The sequence below is a fragment of the Trametes versicolor genome (genome assembly GCF_000271585.1).
Source record: "Trametes versicolor FP-101664 SS1 unplaced genomic scaffold TRAVEscaffold_3, whole genome shotgun sequence".
NCBI classification, from domain to species: Eukaryota; Fungi; Basidiomycota; class Agaricomycetes; order Polyporales; family Polyporaceae; genus Trametes; species Trametes versicolor.
Window position 1 is genome coordinate 2,611,994 of NW_007360323.1, and position 20,267 is coordinate 2,632,260.

Here is a 20,267-nt window from a genome sequence, read left to right on the forward strand (position 1 = left end):
ACGCGTGACCTTCACAGAGGCCGCACCACCGGACCGCGACTGGGAGAGCGGACGCTTCCCGGGCCGTGGGTCCATCAGGGACGATGGACAATAGGAGGGGGGTAATGTCGTGGAAACGACGAGACCCCTATATTTTTCCGCATTTTTCCTTATTTTCTACGGCCATTTGTACGATACTTAGACTTAGAACCAGTAGTTAGAAGCATGTGACCAGTCACCTGACCCCCACCTGCAGACTGGCACTAATGTGCGCACAGACCGCCGTTATGTTTGTACATGTTTGGCTCCCCTGACTCAGTATATAAACCCCACCTGTAGCGACCCTAGCCCTCATCTTGACCTCTTGGTCCTTGGGCTAGGTAAGCCGTCCTTTGTATTCTCTTAGTCAGCATAATATTAACTTGGTCCTTGGGCTAGATTTGACTTGAAAGTCTACGCTCGGCGTTAGCAAGCCTTCGCGCTCGCCGCCCTTGGGTTAGATCGTATTAGTTTCTTTGTTGTAGGCGTTGCCTGGTCGCGTCGAGTCTAGCTCCGCGACAGTGGTGTATGGACAATCACTGACACATATTTATTCAGAAGTGCGAACTACAAAACTACTCTTCTTCACCAGACACGGACGACTCGTCGCTGGAAGAGTCGTCCATCTCGTTCAGCCACTTCAAGTCAGCCTCAGGAATCAGGACCTCCGGAATCTCGAGACCGAAGATGTTGACGGTCGGCGGGCACAGCGGTGCGTTGTTGAGGATGCGAGAGCGATCAGTGCTCTTGGACGCCCATGTGTCACTGATGCACTCTTTATAGATCTTGTGCTTGGAATCGCGATGCGGCTTCGTGCGGGCGTTGGCCTTAGGACCGCGGAACCGTTCCAAGAATTGCCAGCTGTTGGCGTAAACGGTGTGGCAGTCCTTCGAGGCTGCAATTACCCTGGCCAAGTACTCGGCGCGGAGTGCCTCAGCAGCAGCTTCGCTGTCGGACCCTGCCTCCTCCGGTCCAGCGGCGGTGACAACAGCATCGTCGACATCCTCGCAGTTGCGCACGAAGCGCGCGAATACGGCAAGTACGATGTATAACATCGTCAGCTGTGTTTTCTGACATATCAGCAGGTGTCATGCCATGAAGAGGATTTTTGCGCACCTTCCGGGAGCGCCACGTCAGCGGCCGCACCTCCAGCGCCTTCGGCCCAACGCCCCAGTCTTCACGACACTTCTGTCGTTCCTCAGGGTCCGCATCGCCGTCCGAGCTGTGCTCCTCGCTTTGCCACGGTGTGGCGACGAGCTCGTCGATCCCAGCGGTCTCAGGCTCCCCGAAAGCACGTCGGAATGCGGGGATTCCGACGCGGAGCGTATCGGCCTTCTAGAAGTATGGATCAGCATATGCGTGAGGCTGGTGAGTGCGAGTGGTTGCATACGTACACGGTGACGGCGTGAGCGATGCATATCCTTGTCCATCTTTTTCTGACGCTTTTCTCCAGCATCCGCATCGTGATCAGCAAGATACTGGCGCTTCAACGTGTTGAAGTAGACGACCGTAGCCCTCTTGATGAGCTCGCCGTCTACCTGCGCCGGCGATAGCTTATGCTGGGCTGAGGATAACGATCGAGTAAGTCAGCACCCTGTCTGATGTGTGAGATGGAGATGGACTAACCGGCGTTCGTCTTCACTAGGCTGACGGTTGCTTCGACTAACTCGTCATTGACACCCACGTCTACGTCGTCCTCCCACTCCGGATTGAAGAGAGTGGTCAGGTCTGGTGCCTTGCGCTTTGCGACACCGACCGGAAGCGGATCCGGGAGGATGTAGGCGCGTTTGCGCCCGCGTCCTCGGCGCGCTTTCTTGTTCACGCCGATCAAGAGGCGGAGATCCTTGTGGACGGCGGTCTGTGATCATGATCCGTTAGTGCATATCAACAACATCGAGCCGACTACCTGTGCTTACCCTCACTTCCACTGGAACACTTTCAGCAGCGTCTGTGCGGTTCTCTTGTAGCCCGGCAAGCGTCTCCATGACACTTTTCTGTGTCTCCTCTATCACCAACGCCTTGATGTCCGCTCGAGTCATCGTCACCACGTCATCGCCGTTGGGGGTTACGGTAGCCTCAGAGGGTGCGATTCGGCTCTGGGCTGTCCGAAGATCTGGATCTATGTTCGCTTCACGGCCATGGCCGACTGGATCCAGTGAGTACGGTGATAACATGAGGGTGTGAACATGCTCACGAGACTCCTGTGTAGATGCTTGCAGCTGTCTATCGGCGTTCACCGTGCCATGCCCATCGCGGCCATCTGGGCGACCTGGGGGCATGTACTGGCCAATACCCGGTCCACCGGGCATCATGCCACGCGCTATCAATACATTTGAAGTGAGTACGGTTTCGATAAGGGCTACTTGCCACTGACCTTCGACCCCATACCAGCCTTGCTGAGGTATCGGACCGAACCCTTGCGCTGCCATGAGGGCGGGGTTATTCATGAAGCTTGCAATCATGTTCATATACGCCTGCCCGTCAAGGCCGCCCGGGTGCGGAAGTCCATGAAATCCCTGCGCAGGATACGGCCCTGTAGGATACGACCCAGGCGGCCACTGTCCGCCTGCGATGGCGCCGTTGCTGCCGCTGCCAGGCTGAGGCTACGTGTGAGGTCAGTCTACTAGTGCATGCAGGGCTGATGTGTACTCACAAGTCCACCGCTATCCGAACTCGGGCCACGCCCCTCAACGCTCTTGCCCTTTCCATCAGCGTCGACACCTTGAGGGGCACCTTCTGTCTCTGGGCCCGTGCGAGAAGGAGGGCGTGGGTCGACGGCTTGGCTGTCTGCACGAGGGGGTGGAGACATGGCGGAAGACGGCGGCTCAGAAGATCGGGTCGAAGTGAGTACAATCCTCACCATGGGGGAAGGGGTGTCGAATATCTGCTCGACGCGCGCTGACAGCTCTTTATAGCCTGGCCAGTCTCTCCCTCGTCTCCTCGGGCGTCGACCGCCGTCGGCTTCAAGATCCCGTTGAAGAGCCATCGGTGCGCACGGCCGCGCATGCACTGTCCCGCCGCTACGAACTTCCCGTACCTCAGGCGTGCGTACGTCTGCAATCCTCGTGTATCTACTGGCTGGGAGCTCACATTAATCTTTAGCCTGTGTCGGCACTTCCTTCCATGACAGGCTGCGACGGCTTGGTACCTCCGCTCCATACTTGCCATGTACTGCCGGGCTCGAGCAGGTTCGCTGGCCACACCGGACTGGTTACCCAACGACGAGCAAGGCACTGCACCGCGCGTCGGGATGTGGTGGCGGCCCCTGTATGATTTGCGTCATCATGGGTGGACCATTTCTTCGCCTTCCGGTTCCACTGCCCGCCGGTCTCTACTCTCAGAGCGGCGCCGTTCGCGCTTTTTGACGTATGTCTCTGATATTGGTGGGCCTGTACATATCCTTCATAGGTGCAATACTATTGGTTTTGCGAGCATTATTCTGTGCCGGTTCGCGTGCGCGGACGGCGGATGTACCGAGCTCGGCGATGGTTTCGATAAGCGCCCCGCAATATCCTCCAATCGCCCGATCTACTATTCCCAATAGCCAACGGCGTAGCATTCTTGCGACGAGAGATCTGTTGGTATGCGATGCGGGTCGATGGCCCGTCGACCCACATATGATTGACCGACGACCGCACATCTGACATAGGAGCGATGTGTCGCGTCGACACATCTCCCAACATAGCCGCCCTCGACGATTCGACATCGCCACTTAAAGCTATCAGGGTTCGTGGCACATAGCCACGGTTCGCTATCACAGAACGAACGCGAGGCGATTGCTGGTTATATTAGTCTGGATATGCAGCGACGCCGTGGATCTCCGCGCGTGGCGATCCTCACATATCCTGCGTGGGCTATTTGGGCGCTATCTCCCATCCTTGGGCCAATCTCACGCGAGTTCGATTTGCGCGTTCACGCGGTGTGTGCAGTGATCTGCATCCAGTATGGTAGTGGCGGTGCGTCAGTAAGATGGTGGTGGGTTGGTAGGACACGGGATGGGCCAGCGGCTATCGATGATGAACTTCGACTGCAACCTGCCGAGTGAGCCCGTCAGTCCCTGTATCGAAGAGGATGGCCGTGCTCACCCAAGCCAACCGGGGAGTATAACCGAAAACCAGTCCGGTATCAGGGAGATCCACTCAGTGGTCTCGGTGGTAGATGAGGTGCGTACCTGGGCCCCGAGGAAGAGAAGAGAAGTTCTGACCTCGTGGTGAGGTCGCAGAAGACTGAAAATCGGATATAGCTGAAGGATACTATAATGCTACGATTGGTCCGATAATCAGCCGAATTGTCCTCTCCTGAGTCCCCGTTATGGACGCCATGGTGCTACCGTGCCCCCAATGCCCCTAGATAGCGGTACTCAGTGCACTCGAGATCAGGAGCAAGAGTACGCTAAGGCCGAGCTCATGACTAGACCGAGGCACCGCTGAGTTCGGTCGGCTTCCTGTCGGTGAGGCGGGGGCAGTCGAAGCTGTGGAAGGCCCCGGTGCCGGTGGCGCACTTTTGATGTTAGGTGGAACGACGGGCGCGATCGAGGTGTTCGATTGTAACGCAAGCTGTAGAGATGGCATGTCAAGAAGGCTATACAAGCAGGCGTTGGCAATTCATACCAGTGCGAGGTGGCTACCAACGGTCCCCTGCGCGCGCGGGCCGATGGATGAGGCCTCTATAGTGTCGTACCAGTCGCCGAATGGTTGGGAAGTATTCCCAGCCGCGGCATACTTGCGAACAGCGCCGATCAACAGGTCACGGACAACGTTGTCGGAAAGGGTAGCTGCAGTGAACATTTGCCAGCCTGTCGATAACGGGTAAGCCATACGAGCGAAGCGTCTCCGGGAATATCGCTGATATCTCACTGGTGCTGGTGTACGTGTGCCTAGATAATGTTCGCTTTAGTGTACGTCAACACACATTTCAATCCAGAGGCTTACCTGCTGTCCAATGGTACTCCGTAGACGTCTGAACGGGTTGTAAAGGTAAGTCAGAGTACTTACTAGTACGAATGGGCGCAATCTACTCACTTGTGTGGTTGCTGTACCATTTGCTTTCTTCAGTAAAGAGTCAGTACGGGTTTACGACATTATCAGGAGATAAAAGGACTTGCGCAAGTCGTATACAGACTGCGGGAAGATGTTCGTGCCAAGCAATTTGTCGGCATACATGTTGTATGCAAGGCCCCAGCTACATGGGAGTCTAGTGAGCTTAAACCGAAACACCTGCATAGCGAGGTCATACGAACCTCGTGTTATTGCCGTACTGTGAAGGAGAATTAGGTACGACAACACCCGACCACGGCATATGGAAACTCACAGTCAGAGACAGGTGCGTGCCATCGGCAGCCATAGCTAGCTTCTCCCATTGCTGAGCGTACTGCGACGCTACGGTCTGCTCTCCAATGAGGATGTCACTTTTAAAGTCACACCAGCTTGAGAGGATGAAATATACGTACGCCGTAGCTCGAGCCTGTATTGCCCATGATAGCCGCAATCTCAGACATGGCCTTGATCCCAATAATGCCCTTGATAGCAAGATTCGTCTGGTTGGCGAGTTCGCCCGCGAAGTTGTCGGTACTGAACTGGTTCGCTGGCGTGAGTGCGTTCTGCACGAGATACTGAGCCCAATTGTCGAGGACATCGTACTGTCCCCAGCCGTCACACCAATAAGCGAAGAGCTATACGGAGGTAATTAGCGTTCCCTACGTATGTTTCAACCAGCGATGTGTCGTTAGTCCTCTGGGTGTAGCTCAACGCCATGATGAGCATGTTGCCGGTCTCTGACGGATCTCTCAGGTGAGGCGACTCCAAAAAATATGCTCCCGGAGAGACGTACCTTCAAGGGGCATGGCTCGATCAGTGCCTATTTATGGTGTTTAGTGGCAGGCATAATGTATCTAAGACATAGGAACTTGCCTTCGTTGTGACCTGTCGCATTAGGATATTGATTGCCTACCTGAGAATAAGCAGACCGATTATACACCTGAGGGGGCTTGACTGACCCATATCATGAACGGCCCACGCATTTGGATATTGACCCGAAGCTTGATACTCAAGAAGCGGTAGCAGTAATTGCTTTCCGAGGGTAGGAGTGGTGTAGAGAAAGAGCGGCCATGCTGGAAAGATGACGTCGACAGTATTGATGTTCTATAAGCAGGTCAGCTTGAATATGGTAGCATTCACGGTGAATGTACCCACACCGTCGCTTGATATCTCTACATGTGAACATTGTTAGTGTGAGGACCTTTCCACAACCTTGTACGTATGACCGGACCTTTCATGAACATCAGGATGTCAGATGTGTTGTAGTTCTCCGAGCCTGTTCCAGGTAGCGTAATCTCGGTGGCTCCAAATGTTTGCCTGATAGAAAGAGCGACAATGGAGGCGTAGTCGCTGGAGACTTTCGATGCATCCTGGGCAACTTTTGCGTCGAAAGCATTGGCCCGCACTAAAGCGTCGTTGTAGTCATTGAGAAATGTTGAGATCTATGTAGGTCAGTCATGCCTCACAATGATGTGAGACGTAAAATGAGCTCACCAATGTGTTGGCTTGCGGGAATCGTGACAAGAAAGCAAGACTTCGTGGTTGAAGCGTCCCGTTTGCTATGATATATTGAACGGCTGGATCGCGGTAGTGCCCGACCGAGAACACTACCGGCGCGGAGACTAATGCGTCGACATTTCCCAGGTCATGAGAGAGCGCAAACACAGGCAAGTTGTCCGAGACAGCGCGGAAGTTGCTGTCCTGCACGTTTGCAAGTACTCCGGAATTGATGAACTGTGATCGGACAACTGTATCCTGGCCTGACCGATATGTTGTGCCGTCGATCTAGACCATCTGTGAAGCGAAATGCGGACGATGAACTGAACAGTGTTACTTACGGTCAAAGTGGAATAGTAGGCAAAACCGTCTGGAGAAACAATTAGCTCGTAATAAAGCAGCATAAAGTCCGAAGGTACTTACCCTGCATACGATCATTAACTTCCGTGTATGAATGCGGCACGGCCAAGGAAATGCTGTGTGTGGTAATGTTCCCCGTAGTCATACTCCAACGAGCTTCTTGGTTATTGTCGCCGGTGATCCATTCCGCACTGATATCGGAATATATCTGGACGCTGTGACCTTTGCCATCGTTCGAAGCAGCCGATACAGCGAGGTATGAGAACGGGATTGACTGGTTCACAAAATCGGCGGGCTGTAATAAGAACAAGATCAGACAAGGAACTCCTCAAGTGGCGGTGAAAATTAACCTCAACGGGGCTGAGGAATGTGACAGTAAGGTCGACTGGGCCGGCCGTCATCACAAAGATACTTTGGGTGGATGTGATCTGTGCCAGGTCAGCATCAACAAGGAAAGTAGATCGAACACAGACACCGACATCAAGGCTCTTTTGCGTAGCCTTTGTGAAGTTCGCTCCGGCTGGCAGTCCATCAGGTGCTCCCATCCAGCTGTAGGCTACCCCATCTACTTTGGCTAAGCCTGCCCACTCGAGTATCTGACGTACTAAGATTAGTAACAAGTAGCACGTGTCATGTGCACCCTACTCACACTGCCGGCGGTCCAGAAAGAGGGCCAGGCATCGTTCAAAGCGACGCCTGTGCCGCCTTGATTGAGCCATACCGATAGGTAAGGGGATCGGACAGCGAGCGGGACCGCAGGTGGAATGAAGGGTGTCACCGTCCCAGTCGTAGCCGCTAGGACCGGGGCTACGCAGAAGCACCAAGTCGCGAAGGCGGTTACTGGGCGCATTGCGTTTCTCAGATGCGTGGAAGGAGGTGTATAAGAGCGGGATGCAGTGGTACTGTGGGGTGGAGCGTTCTGCCATACTAGGACACAGGGCTATATAGCGTCGCTGCAGCGCTGCCAACGAACTACGGTGATTTTGACGGTATGTAGCTGTCAATCGCTATCACTGCTGTCGCGTTGGCCAGCGGCGTGAGAGGGGGCGTTATGACAAGCAGGTTAGAGTAATGCCGCTTGCAGCTGGCGGCGTGTCTAGCGGTAATACACGCATGACCCGAGGCGATGAATACCACGTCTATCGCCACTGGGAGCTCCGACATTTGACAGATTGCGATTCGTCGGCGGTGGGTGCTTAAAGAAAATATGTCAGTTGTGGTACTATGGCGCTGCAAGATGTTGGACGTACCTCATCCGCTCGCGGAGCGCGTTGTGTATCATGGACGCACAGACCGCCGCTTGCGGAACGCGGAGTGTAGTCCTCTGGACGCGCAGACCCCAAGTTCTCCTGGGGCGTACATGCTGTACATGAATGCGCAAACACCCTCGCGACACCGATCTTCAAGGTATACGTACTTACTTATTTTGAGGTCTTGCGACGGAGCATACTGTACTAATCGGACCATAGCGGGGCGTCACAAGTCACAGAGGCTCCCCGCCCCGCTATTTCCCCGGCTGTCCTCAGTCACAGAGGCCGCCGCCGGCTGTGACATACGGATCTTTGGCCCAAATGGGTGTAGGCGCCCAAATTTTTCGCTCCCGCCGCCGCTCCGCTGCGGCGGTCCACGGTCACAGCGCGCGGCCCCGGAGCCCCGCATCGTATCTCACCTGTCACAGGTCACAACCGGGCCCGCTATGGTCCGATTAGTACAGTACTAGTAGGCGGGCTGTGAAAATTGTGAAGGTGTATGGCGGCCATGAGTGCTCTGTTGTCTGGTCGTCAAACATTATACTTTGTGTACGATGCATACAGCGAGGAGTGTTTACAAGGGAGGTGTGACGAAGAGATATGGTTTCGTGTACTTACTTGCGTGTAGCTTGGTCCCGGTCAGCGAACTTTTGATCTCCAACGCGTCAAGCTTTCGAAGTTTCGAGTTCCGGTGCGCGCTTTCGAACCCCACTACTTACTCTAGGTTAGTAAACTTTCCTGCTGTGATACGTACACTAGCATGTAACACGCATCCTTCACATCCTTAGGACGAAAGAAACAGAAAGAAAAAGAATTGTACTCTGCAGTATTTGACGAGTACTAGTGATCATGCATCATGTGCGCGCAGTTGGACGTCCAGCCCATCGTTTACGCCTGGTCCGGGCACGTCGCAGCTTCGACGAGTAGCACACCCGTCCGCCCAGCCTTTCATGCCTGCCGGTGCGGGGGCCCCTCATCTACCACCACAAGCCCACATACTTCTCTTCAAACAGATGCCCCCTTTGACAGCGCAAAAAGAGTGTGATGTAGAGGTACCGTGGGTACCGCACCGCACTCTGCCGGGCATGCGGTGTGCCAGTTACGGTGCGCGAGTGATGGGCTGGGGGTCCAGCGCAGGAAGGAAAGGCCTCACCGAGCTCATCAACGCCGGTGTCAGGGCTGGCGCTGAGTTTCACTGCCTTCAATGCCTCGCGGACGCTGGACCGAATGTTTCGGGCTGCGGCGCTCAGGAATGAGCGTGACATCTGCAGTTCGGCGTTTTGGTCAGGACCCGGCAGAGGACACCCGGGGTGACTGACCTCATATACTACATCCTAGATCTTTCGTACACCAAAGATCGAAAACCGCTTGCAGTGCTCGGGGTTGAGGGAGAAGCCTTCAAGTTCGACCTCGTGGGGCACCTCTACCTCGATAAAAAGGCTCGCGGATACAGGACACTCACGCACAGCAAGTGCGCTTGCTTTGTCCAAAAGTCTTGGCAGCTGGAGTCACAGAAGAGCAAAATTCGGTCAAGGTGGGTGGGGGATATCATGGTACTGCCGTCAACCCGATGACTCGCCGACGCATCCTGTCCGTGTTATGCTATCGTCCCTTGAAAGAATCTAAACTACAGCGTTCAGCGCACCCGAGATGAGGAACAAGAGCAAGTTTAGGCCGAGCCTATGCCTGGACTGAGGCACCGCTGAATTTGGTCGGCCTGCCGTCGCCGATGCGGAGGTAGTCGAAGTCGTAGTTGAGCCCCCCGGTGATGATGGTGCACCGCTGCCCTCAGACGCGGACGGGATGCTGGGCGCGATTGAGGAGTTCGATTGCAACGCAAGCTGTAGAGACGGCTCGTTAAAAGGGGTATGCAGACACAGGTTGACAAGCCGTCCATACTAGTGCGAGGTGGCCACCAACGGCTCCTTCTGCCCGATTGGTCTTCGACAGCGTGCTAGCTATTGTGTCGTACCAATCGCCGAGCGGCTGGGACGTGTTCCCAGCCGCGGCGTACTTGAGGACGGAGCTGACCAACAGGTCGCGGACGGCGTCGTCGGTAACCGTGGCTGCGGCGAACATCTGCCAGGCTGTGGACATCGAGTGAGCGGTGCGAGCGACGCGTTTCGAGGGACACTGCTAATATCTTACTGGTGCTTGTCAAAGTATTCCTGAGCAACATCCGTTTCGTCAGAGTCCGACGCTGTGTTCAGTCTATAGTCTTACCTGCTATCCAGTGGTACCCCGTAAGTATCTGGATGGTGTTCAAGTTAGACCTTGGGCACTGTGCATGAACGCGGTCCACTCACTTGCGTGACTGCTGTACCACTTGGTTTCTTCAGACGTAGGTCAGTATGGGCTAACAAGGCCACCGGAAAGAGATAGAGCTCACGCATGTCGTACACAGACTGCGGGAACACGTTCGTGCCGAGCAGCTTGTCCGCATAGAGGTTGTACGCAAGGGCCCAGCTAGGTTAGGAGTGAGCTTGTACCGCGATATATCACTCAAACGTGTGATACGCACCTCGTAGTATTGCCGTACTGAAAAATAAATGGGTTAGAAAGTATCTGGCCACAATGGGTTGCTACGCACATTGAGGGTCAAGTGCGTGCCGTCAGTGGACGTGGCAAGCTTCTCCCATTGCTGGGCGTACTGCGACGCTGTTGACTATGTTCGAAACAGGGCGTCATCTCAATTGTTTTCATAGAGGGGGGGGGGCTGAGCGTACGTACGCTGTAACCGGAGGCTTTCGCCGTGTCGCCCTGTATAGCCGCAATCTCCGACATGGCCTTGATACCGATAATGCCTTTGATAGCGAGATTCGTCTGGTTGGCGGATGCGCCCTCCCAGTTCTCCGTGTCGAATTGGTTTCCTGGTTCCAGCGCGTTTCTCACGAGATACTGGGCCCATTTGTCGAGGAGGGTATACTGTCCACAGCGGCGCCAATGAGCAAGAAGCAAGACGTGGCGATGCAGCGGTCCCTACGTAGTTTTCGATCAGGGAGGTGTCGTTCGTCCTCTGGGTGTAGCTCAGAACCATGATGAGCATGTTGCCGGACTCTGAGACATTCGTGTGAGGCAGCTTCTAACACAATGCTTCTGGTCAGACGCACCTTCGACGGGCATGGGTGTATCGGCGCCTGTGCACCCCGTTCAGTTTCGGGTAGGTCATAATTGAGAAAACGAACGTCACCATTGTTATGCCCAGTTGCATTGGGATAGTTTGAGCCTTGTAGAGGATAAGCAAAACAAATGGACGACCGACAGAAAGTCTGACTCACCGACATCGTGAAGAGCCCAGTCGTTTGGATATTGCCCCGTAGCTTGGTACTCGAGAAGAGGCAGCAGTAGCTGCTTTCCGAGAGTGGGGTTGATGTAGCAAAAGAGCGGCCATGCTGGGAAGATGGCGTCCGCCGTGTTGACATTCTGCAAGCATGTAAGTAACGTGGTAAGTTATGTCGCGAAGGATATGCGCTTACACCGTCGCTGCTTATCTCTGCATGCCACGTTCGTCAGCGTAACAATATCTCCATGACGAGATGACCGAACCTTTGTGGAACATCAGGACGTCAGACGTGTTGAGGTCTGTCGGAAGCGTGATTTCGAGAGCCCCAAATGTCTGCCTGACCGAAAGCGCGACGATAGATGCGTAGTCATTGGAGACTTTCGATGCATCCTGGGCAACTTGTGCGTCGAAAGCATTGGCCCGCAATAGAGCGTCGGTATAATCGTTGAGAAATGCCAAGATCTAGATTTATCAGCGATACCTCACGACTATGTTGAGTTGCATGTGCTTACTGCCTCATTGGCGCTTGAATACCGCGACCAGAACGCAAGACGCCGCGCTTGAAGCTGATTATTCGCCACGATATACTGAACGGCCGGATCGCGGTAATGCCCGATGGAGAACACCACCGGCGCGGAAGCCGCGTTGACGGCACCCAAGTCATGAGCGAGACCGAACACCGGCCAGTCGTCCGAGACAGCACGGAAGTTGGGGTCCTGCGTGTTTGCGAGTACCCCTTTATTGACGAATTGGGATCGTACGACGATATCTTGGCCCGATTGCCAGGATGCTGTACCGCTAGGCTGAACACGAACCGTCAGTCAACTCGGACGTGGCCGCCGATGTCTCCCATAGTGGTACGCACGTTCAAAGTGGAATAGTAAGCAGAGCCATCTGGGCCCATGGTCAGCCTGTAGTGCAGTTCCATAGATGCCAAAGACACTCACCCTGAATACGATCGCTGACTTCCGTGTACGCATGCTGCACGTCCAACTGGACTGTGTGGGTGATGACGTCTCCCATAGTTGTACTCCACCGTGCTTCTAGGCTATTGTCCCCGGATATCCATTCCGCACTGATGTCAGAATATATCTGAACGTTATGGTCTTGGCCGTCGTTCGAGGCTGCAGATACAGCGAGGTAAGAGAACGGGAGGGACTGGTTCACAAAGTCGGCAGGCTGTAATGAGAATGGAATAAGACAAGAAACTTGTCAGTCAGGGGAGTAAGATTGACCTCGACGGGGCTAAGGAACGTGATAGTAAGATCGACCGGGCCGGCAGTCATTACGAAGATGCTTTGAGTGGAAGTAATCTGTGGCATGGCGGTGTCAACAAGGGAAGGAAGTGCGTCTTCGCAATTACCGACCTGGAGGCTCTTCTGCGTGGCCTTTGTAGAGTTCACACCCGCCGGCAGCCCAGGCGTACCGAGCCAGCCATAGGCTACCCCGTCTACTTTGGCGAAGCCTGCCCAACCCAAAATCTATAGCGTCAAATTCAGTACATGCCAGACAAGTACGTTGTGCACATCACCCACAGTTCCGCTCCAAAAAGAAGGCCAAACGTTGTTCAAAGCGTTGCCCTTCCCTTGGTTAAGCCATGCTGACAGGTAAGGGGACCGAACGGCGAGTGGGACTGCGGGGGGAATGAAGGGCGTCGCGGTCCCAGTGGTAGCTGCCAGCGCCAGAACCAAGCACGAGCACCAGGTTGCGAAGATGGTAACTGAGCGCATTGTGAGGCGCAGATGCGTGGAAGCACACCGACTGAGCGGAGGATGTAGTAGTACGGTACGGTGGGTGGTTATGCGCAGGACCGAGAGCTATATAGCACGGATTCATCACTGATGCCAACGAATTGGGGCGATTTTGATGCATTGCAGCTGTCAATCGCCTCCACTGCCGTCGGGCTGACTAGGGGCGTGAGAACGGCGTTATGACAAGCAGGTTAAGCAGTGCCATCTGCAGTGGGATTGCCGTCTCAACCTATGTGTGGTAGTAGTGTTGGCTGCGACACGCGCATGCAGCGATCTTGAGGTGTGCGCTGCGCTGGGGTCAATGCCCTGTCCCTCTTTATGGACGGCAGACGGCGCTGTTGACAAGCGCTATGCGAGCTTAAATGAAGCAGGGTACGGCTTGCACGTCCCGGTAACTGACAGATCGTAGTCAATAACAGATTCGAAAGAAGAAAGGCAAGTTTCGTCTGAGCGACTCACATCTCGAAAGGTACCACGACGCACCTCATCCACTGGCGGAGCGCGCTATGTGCGAACACACAAGCACCCCGGAAACGCACCCCGTTCATACAGGATATCTCGCGGCAGCGGGATGGGAGGACACAGGCGGGCTGTGAGAACTGCGAACACGCAATGGCGGCGACATGGTTGCTTAGCTACGGCCTACCACACCACACCATGCACGATACTTCGTTCGGCGTGCATGCGACTGAGGCGATCTGACTGTCTGCCTTGTGGACGAGTTGGACGAGTGTGTGGATTCATACGTATGTCGAAAGAGTGGAAGGGGAGTCTGATGGGAGGAAGGGAGATGCCACACAAGACGCGCTCACGCGAGAGCCACGTGGCCGCATTCACGGGGCAGTTCGAGGCGGAGTCGACTCGCTCTCTCGCGCTCTCTCACACTCCGACGTTCCTCCAGCCAAGGACGCGCCGTCCTCCTTCCTCCCCACCATGGACCTCCCAACCCCGCGTGAGCTGGAGCTGGAGACCCTACTGCGCCAGCGCGACGCGCAAGTCGCAGAACTCACGGTGCGTACTAACACTCCGCACCCGATATCTTGTCCCGCTGAACTCTCGACGCGTGCCAGGATGAGGTCACTCATCTTCGCCAGTTCCTCGCGAATCAGCCCCCACCGTCGACCACAGAGCCGACAACCATTCCACCAGCGTTGATGTCCCTGCTCTTGCCCCATCTGAACCAGCATACATCCTCCGCCACATCCGGCTCGAGCACAGTCACGACTGCACTCGTGCAGAGGACCAAGATTCTCCAAGAAGAGAACGACGAGCTTTATGAAATCCTAAGGACAGGAGAGACCGGCAGATTGAAAGAGGACGTGCGCGCCCTCAGGCGAGTCGTCCAAAAGCTGGAGGGGGCGCTCAGAGGTGCGTTAAGCGCGTGTACCTTCAAGCAACGACGAGTTGACAGGCCGTGGTTGTCGCAGAGTCCCATCAGGTCATAGCCGGTCTCACGTATGTGCAGACTTCCAAGTCGCTGCGGCTATCGCTCACTTGTCCTCTATAGCGCCGAACTGGAGAAGTCGCAAGACGCGCTTCTTCAAGCCCACGGGCGCCAACCCCACCGACCTCCGCACCAGCCCTCCCCGGCACCGCGGAACCACCAACCTCCACCTCATCTCTCTATTGGTGCTATTGGTGCGAACGGGTCTGGCAAGCTACCACCCACAGGGCCACGCGCTCACAAAAAACCCCGTCTTTCCGAGCCCCAAATATCTCCCACCACATCAAATTCCCCTTTACCGATTCCTCAGAAGCCCCACCTTTCCGCAGCGAACGCAACCCCGCGAGGGGTCTCGCGCGATAGTCGCACCTCAGTGGACAGGAAACCCGTTGACGGGATTAAGATGGAGGTTGATGACGATGCATCTTCGCGCCTTCGATCCCCTGTGCGGGAGCGCGACCGTCCGCCTCATCACGATAGGGAGCGCGACAAGCGCGATCGTGACAAGGACCGGCCCAGTGACCGTGCTCGGAATCGTGATCGCGAACGCGAACGAGAGCGCGACCGTGACCGCGATCAGGATAGGTCTTCGCGCCGTAATGGGAACGGTGGTGGCGGTGGCGGCAACAACGGTGGCTCGGGAGGGGGCGGAGGCGGTGGTGGAGGCGGCCGCAGAGGAGGCCGACGGACAAATGGCAACAATAACAACAACAGTAGCAGCACCAACAACGACCACGGGAATGGCACGGACCGGACGTTGGCGGAGCGTATGGGACTGTAATCGGACATTCAGCACGGAGGTGGCATCTTTATATTGTGGCAGGCACGCTCAAGCCGCCAGCGCTTTCCGCTCTAGTATATACGGTACGATGCTCTCTCTCGGACCATGCAACGTCTGTATCAATATCGGTCTAACCCTTCTGTATTTGTTTCTCCCCCACAGTTGTACTCATACTACCACGTTCACGCTCTCGTAATGCTTTGCGGAACCGGAACCGATATTCTATCGTATCGTTTGTTGTATCTATCCTATCCTTCTACGTGCTCGTGTACATGACGACTGACGTATCTCACCGACGAGGGCACTAGTAGACCGATCTTCGCACTCAGGCCGTTGTCACCTTACCGGTACTCCCTTGCCGTGAGGCACACTCGCCGACATACTATTTACATCTCACTGGACTAGTTATGCCGCACATGTGTTTTGTAGCATCCCCCCGGACTCTTCTCTCATTCCGATAACGTTGTACAAGTATACGATCGTGACAGCAGACTGGACTCGCTTCCTGCACCACGTACTCCTGGACGTCGCATACTAAAGTAGTCATGAGACGCTGCTCATCCGCGTTCACCGTCGAACATTGACACCTTGTATGTTCCAGGGCATCCACAACAGAAGGCGCACGCTGCGTACGACAGCGCACACGGTCGACTACATAGCGCGACCTATATGCAGCAACACCCGGTTCCGTCGTACGCGGGATCTTCTCGATACTCTCCGAACCCGCACCCTAACTTAACCTTGCTTTTAATAGGTACGCGAACGCTGCGACACGCCACCTACATGCTGCGTCCATACCACTGCAGCAGGCGAACAGTATATGCCAAGCACGCTCTTCGCTCGCCTGCGTCGAACCGTACCAGCTACTTCGGGATCGCTATCGCGCACAATCACAAGCATGGCCCTCTCGACAAGTCCGAGGACCCAATCTACCTCCCCACCAGCAAGCCCGCCCGGGGAGCCTAGGTGGACGCATCCCAATCCGCTTCTCTGCAGACGCACCCGGTACCGTACGCACCTGCAGTGCTCTCTTCGCCCTACCTCGGGCGGCATGGACGCACGAGAAGTCCTGTCCGGCCCCTCCCTAACCGCCCGCCCGACCCCGCTGCTCGACACAGTTGCGACAGCCCCGCCCTATCACTAGCATCCCCCGCTAGCCATCCCGATCGGTGGTGCGTTCGGAACCTTTCTGGGCGGCGTCGGGGCCTCGCGCGCACGGGCAGCCACAGCCCTATGCCCGGGGGAACAAGCACGAACCTGTCACCTACCTCGGGAGACCTTGGGCTTAGGCAGGGGATCGGGCTGAGGGTGTATATCGATGGTAGTGCCACAGTCCACTAGAGCGTGCACGGCGCTCCGTCTGTGGCCTGAGTCCGAAGACGCCGTTCGGTGCTCTTCGGGCCCAAGGTCGCAACGCGAGCGTGGCGTTAAACGTGGCGTTCGTCGGCTCTCAGCCGGAGGACGCGCCGCGTTTGAGCGAGGGCGCGCCTCGCGGTCCTGTGGTCGAAACGGCGCGCCCACAAGGCTCAAGCCGAGGTCTGGCGCGCGAGGCAGCGCACGGAGCTGCGCCGCGGGACGCACGGCGCAGCAGGTTCGCGTTTGCGTTCGCTTGCGTCGGCGCGGGCCACATATGAGGTATGTTTTAGCATTGCACGCTGGCACCGCCCGAGTCGCGCCGCTGCCGTTACCCATAGTAGCCGGCGTCGCGACCGGGCCTCTGCCCACTCTGGAGTCTGCGGATTGCAACGCGTCCGCTTGGGAATCATGACGAGCCCCCGCTGCGCATGCGGGGACCGGTGGGTGCGCTCGCGAGTGTCGCGCCCGTCCCATGGATGCATTGGGAATCGGATGATGGCCAAGGGTCGGGATGATATACGCATATGTATACCCTGCGCCGGGCCCGACGAAGTGCGCCACCCTGAGGCGGGTTCGAGCTCGGGGCGACGGGAGAAGAGGCTCCGGGTGGGCGGTCCAATCATGCAACATGTGCGCAGGCGCGAAACATTGATAGACATGCATATAACAGTTAAACATATGTGGCGACATGTCGAGGACCCCTACGCGCGCGGGCCGCGGACTGCACCGTATTTGGCGGCTGCGCTCGCTTCGACGGGAACGGGTTACGGGGAGCGCAGGAAGCTCACACGGGTCGCGAGCGTACAGGCGAGCCCCGACCCGCCCGGGGCGCTCAGCGCGCAGGTCAGGCTTGTTGATCGTGCCGAGGAATTTAGTGCAGCTTGTGCACTGCAGCTGGCGGCTGCGTGACTCGGACGCAGCAGCGGCAGCATTGACCCTGGACGCACGGTGGACGCTGCGGACATGAAAACCCGATGGTGATTTACTGACCAATGTACACATCCAGATATCTGGGTGCGCATTCGCCACGTCGCCGGGCGCTCTCCTTGGGAGCACTGGATGCGTAACTGAACAGTGTCAGAGTTCCCCGGGCTCACGCTACGGCTGCGTGCGGTGCGCGCGAACACGGCCCATCTTGCAGCATTCGCCCCAGAAGATCCAGGTGCGTTTGCTCGGGGATGCATGATGTGCTGTACTAAACTGCATCATCCAGCGCCCAGCGTTCGCCGTAGAAGTGGCGTTAGAATGAAGTGCAAACCTACGCACTGACAGCCCTGGGGCGCGCCCGCGTTCACTTAGCTTCCGGGGTGCGAACCTTCTGCGCGCAGGGCCGTGATGCAGATACAGATACAATCAACCGTGCTTGCAATTGCGCTGGTCGACGTCGACGTGTTGCAGGGAAGAAGGAAGGCGGGCGATGATGCGTGTGTAAGTACTTGCCCGGGACCACGGCGGGGCCGGAGCATCGTACATCAGGACACCCTTCGAACTTGTCCACGCCGTCGACGTCCGCGGGGAGCCTGGGGGCGCGCCCATCCAGGGCCCTCCCCACGTACGATCAGGACGGGCCGTCAGGGAACGAGGGAGCTCGTCCTTCGGGATCATAGGACTGTGATGCATGCATGCCAGTGTATAGTGTGTGTATACGCAGGTCATCAAATCCAGATATACGGCCGCGGACAGCCCCAGCGTCAGAACGCGCAGAGTGCGGACCCAGCGCGCTGAGAACCCTGCGCAATCTTCACTCGAGAAGTCATGGACGCAGCGAGAGTTAGTGTTCAGACCTGTGCTGGCGGTACGAGTGCTGCTGCTGCAATACCGCAACGCTGGCGATTGGGCGAATGCAGACGTGGACGCGAAGGATGTATGGCGACAACGTTTGCCCAAAGACACGTGGATTCTACAGCTAGCCTACACAGGTGTCGACCTCGGGAGGACGGAGTTGTACGAAGTACACTAGGCATGTACTCGGAGCAGTGGGCGCGGCGCCCGGGACGGAATTAACCAGCAGAAGGAGGGTGGTGGTGCGTGCGTACTGGTAGCGGGATTACTACAGCATATATGTAGTTTATAGCAGTTAGGTGATGGCGGCGGCGGCATGCGCGCGCGGGGGAGGGTATACACTATGTATGCAGGGGGACGGAACGGGAGGGGGAAAGACACCGAAGGCCCAAAGGAATGCAGGAGCTCTATACAGGGGAAATGCGAAGGAGCGGGAGGATGCGCGCAGAAAGAATGGCGAAGGAATGCGTATGGCCCCAGAAGATGCGAGTGCGCAAGCGCGGGCGGAGAGACAACATGATGATGAGGACGCGATGAGGATGATGACAGCGAGGGAAACCCGGGGAAAGAAAGACCGTGAAACCGCGAATAAACTGTGGTTGTAGTGTACGGGTGATGATACCGGATGAGAGAGACATGAGACCCCGCGCGCCCGCCCCACGCCGGCGAGAGGGCGTCGAGCGCGCCCGGGACCGGAGCGACGACGGGGGGCGGAGGGGGGATGACATGAACATGAAGGTGTCATGATACAGCGCCGCCAAGTCTACGCACTCGCGCCATTAGACACGGACGGCGCGCGCGGCGACAGGAGGTCACTTGGCCCCGGGCCTCTGCGTCCTGCCGCGCGCGTACGGTTTCTCGGTCGGCCGGCGCGCGCACGCCAGCTCGTCCCTGTGCGCGACTTCGGGGGTGGGGGATCGGGGCGCTCAGCGCGCGCGCAGGAGCACAGGGTCAATGCGACTCACAGCCTAAGCCCCGCCGCCGTGGGCTGATCGTGCGCGAGAGCGCTGATGGCGGGCTCGCACTAGGAATGCTAGTGAGATCAGGGATGATGATCTGCGTGGAGCGCGCGCCGCGCGAGGGCGGCGTCGAGGGCGGCGAGCGCAGCACGGGGCGTTTTGCGCCGGGGGTGTCGAAGGCCGAGGAGGGGATGGGCGGCACGGGCGGCGGCGCGTGCGGGGACTGGGGTGGTGGGGGCGGCGAGTGGGAGCGCGTGCGACGGGTGTATGCGACCGAGGGCGAGCGACGGTGCGAACGCCTGCGGGGCGTGCTTCCGGGTGAGGAGAAGGACGAGGACGCGGGAGAGGCCAGCGGAGAGTCACACTGCGCGTTGCGCGTGCCAAACTCGTCTCCGTCAAACCAGAGTTGCTGCTGCACCTTGGTGCTCATGGTGGATGGTGGGGGGTGGTTGAGCTTTTCGAGCAGGGGCGAGCCGACGAGGCGCGGCGGGATTGGGGGCTCGTTGAGGTTTGAGGGCAGCTGGAGGCGCGAGCGCGAGGAGATGCGACGCGGGAAGGCGGGGCGGGAGGGGAGGGGCGAAGGCACGAGGGGTGGTGAGGGCATGCGCGGAGGAGGGACACAGAGAGACATGCAGGTGCAGTACAGGCAGGTGGTGGTGCGAGTGCAGGTAGTCTGGAGCAGCGGGCAGAGAGCAGAGGACGGCACAGCTGGCGAGAAAGCGTGGGCAGCGGAGGAGGACGAGGGTGGGC

The 20,267-nt window shown here is 57.1% G+C and overlaps 5 protein-coding genes across 5 annotated transcripts; 1 reads left to right on the top strand and 4 right to left on the bottom strand.

Annotated features, from left to right (window-relative positions):
* Nucleotides 1–593: 593 nt before the first annotated feature.
* Nucleotides 594–2,827, bottom strand: TRAVEDRAFT_44865 (uncharacterized protein; the record flags this gene model as incomplete). Its single annotated transcript, XM_008036887.1, has 8 exons — nt 594–1,079; nt 1,135–1,353; nt 1,413–1,582; nt 1,645–1,876; nt 1,935–2,164; nt 2,213–2,338; nt 2,393–2,621; nt 2,672–2,827. The coding sequence occupies 8 exons, from the start codon at nt 2,825–2,827 to the stop codon at nt 594–596; spliced, it is 1,848 nt and encodes a 615-aa protein (XP_008035078.1).
* A 1,795-nt stretch (nt 2,828–4,622) lies between these two features.
* On the bottom strand, nt 4,623–7,761 carry TRAVEDRAFT_117176 (DUF1793-domain-containing protein; the record flags this gene model as incomplete). Its single annotated transcript, XM_008037574.1, has 15 exons — nt 4,623–4,869; nt 5,098–5,199; nt 5,312–5,403; nt 5,468–5,656; nt 5,718–5,802; nt 5,924–5,963; nt 6,014–6,158; nt 6,210–6,226; nt 6,286–6,496; nt 6,549–6,839; nt 6,893–6,921; nt 6,975–7,206; nt 7,262–7,339; nt 7,391–7,498; nt 7,552–7,761. The coding sequence occupies 15 exons, from the start codon at nt 7,759–7,761 to the stop codon at nt 4,623–4,625; spliced, it is 2,076 nt and encodes a 691-aa protein (XP_008035765.1).
* A 2,257-nt stretch (nt 7,762–10,018) lies between these two features.
* On the bottom strand, nt 10,019–13,174 carry TRAVEDRAFT_70243 (DUF1793-domain-containing protein; the record flags this gene model as incomplete). The annotated part of the gene is made up of 20 exons (XM_008037575.1): nt 10,019–10,248; nt 10,310–10,329; nt 10,385–10,412; nt 10,468–10,494; nt 10,551–10,627; nt 10,683–10,699; nt 10,752–10,826; nt 10,892–11,086; nt 11,145–11,218; nt 11,272–11,298; nt 11,352–11,387; nt 11,440–11,584; nt 11,638–11,654; nt 11,708–11,906; nt 11,957–12,247; nt 12,310–12,338; nt 12,392–12,623; nt 12,680–12,757; nt 12,812–12,925; nt 12,980–13,174. The coding sequence occupies 20 exons, from the start codon at nt 13,172–13,174 to the stop codon at nt 10,019–10,021; spliced, it is 2,106 nt and encodes a 701-aa protein (XP_008035766.1).
* A 954-nt stretch (nt 13,175–14,128) lies between these two features.
* Nucleotides 14,129–15,420, top strand: TRAVEDRAFT_35448 (uncharacterized protein; the record flags this gene model as incomplete). The annotated part of the gene is made up of 4 exons (XM_008036745.1): nt 14,129–14,206; nt 14,266–14,563; nt 14,623–14,650; nt 14,703–15,420. The coding sequence occupies 4 exons, from the start codon at nt 14,129–14,131 to the stop codon at nt 15,418–15,420; spliced, it is 1,122 nt and encodes a 373-aa protein (XP_008034936.1).
* A 3,376-nt stretch (nt 15,421–18,796) lies between these two features.
* On the bottom strand, nt 18,797–20,148 carry TRAVEDRAFT_70245 (uncharacterized protein; the record flags this gene model as incomplete). Its single annotated transcript, XM_008037576.1, has 1 exon — nt 18,797–20,148. The coding sequence occupies one exon, from the start codon at nt 20,146–20,148 to the stop codon at nt 19,510–19,512; it is 639 nt and encodes a 212-aa protein (XP_008035767.1). The 3' UTR covers nt 18,797–19,509.
* Nucleotides 20,149–20,267: the final 119 nt, after the last annotated feature.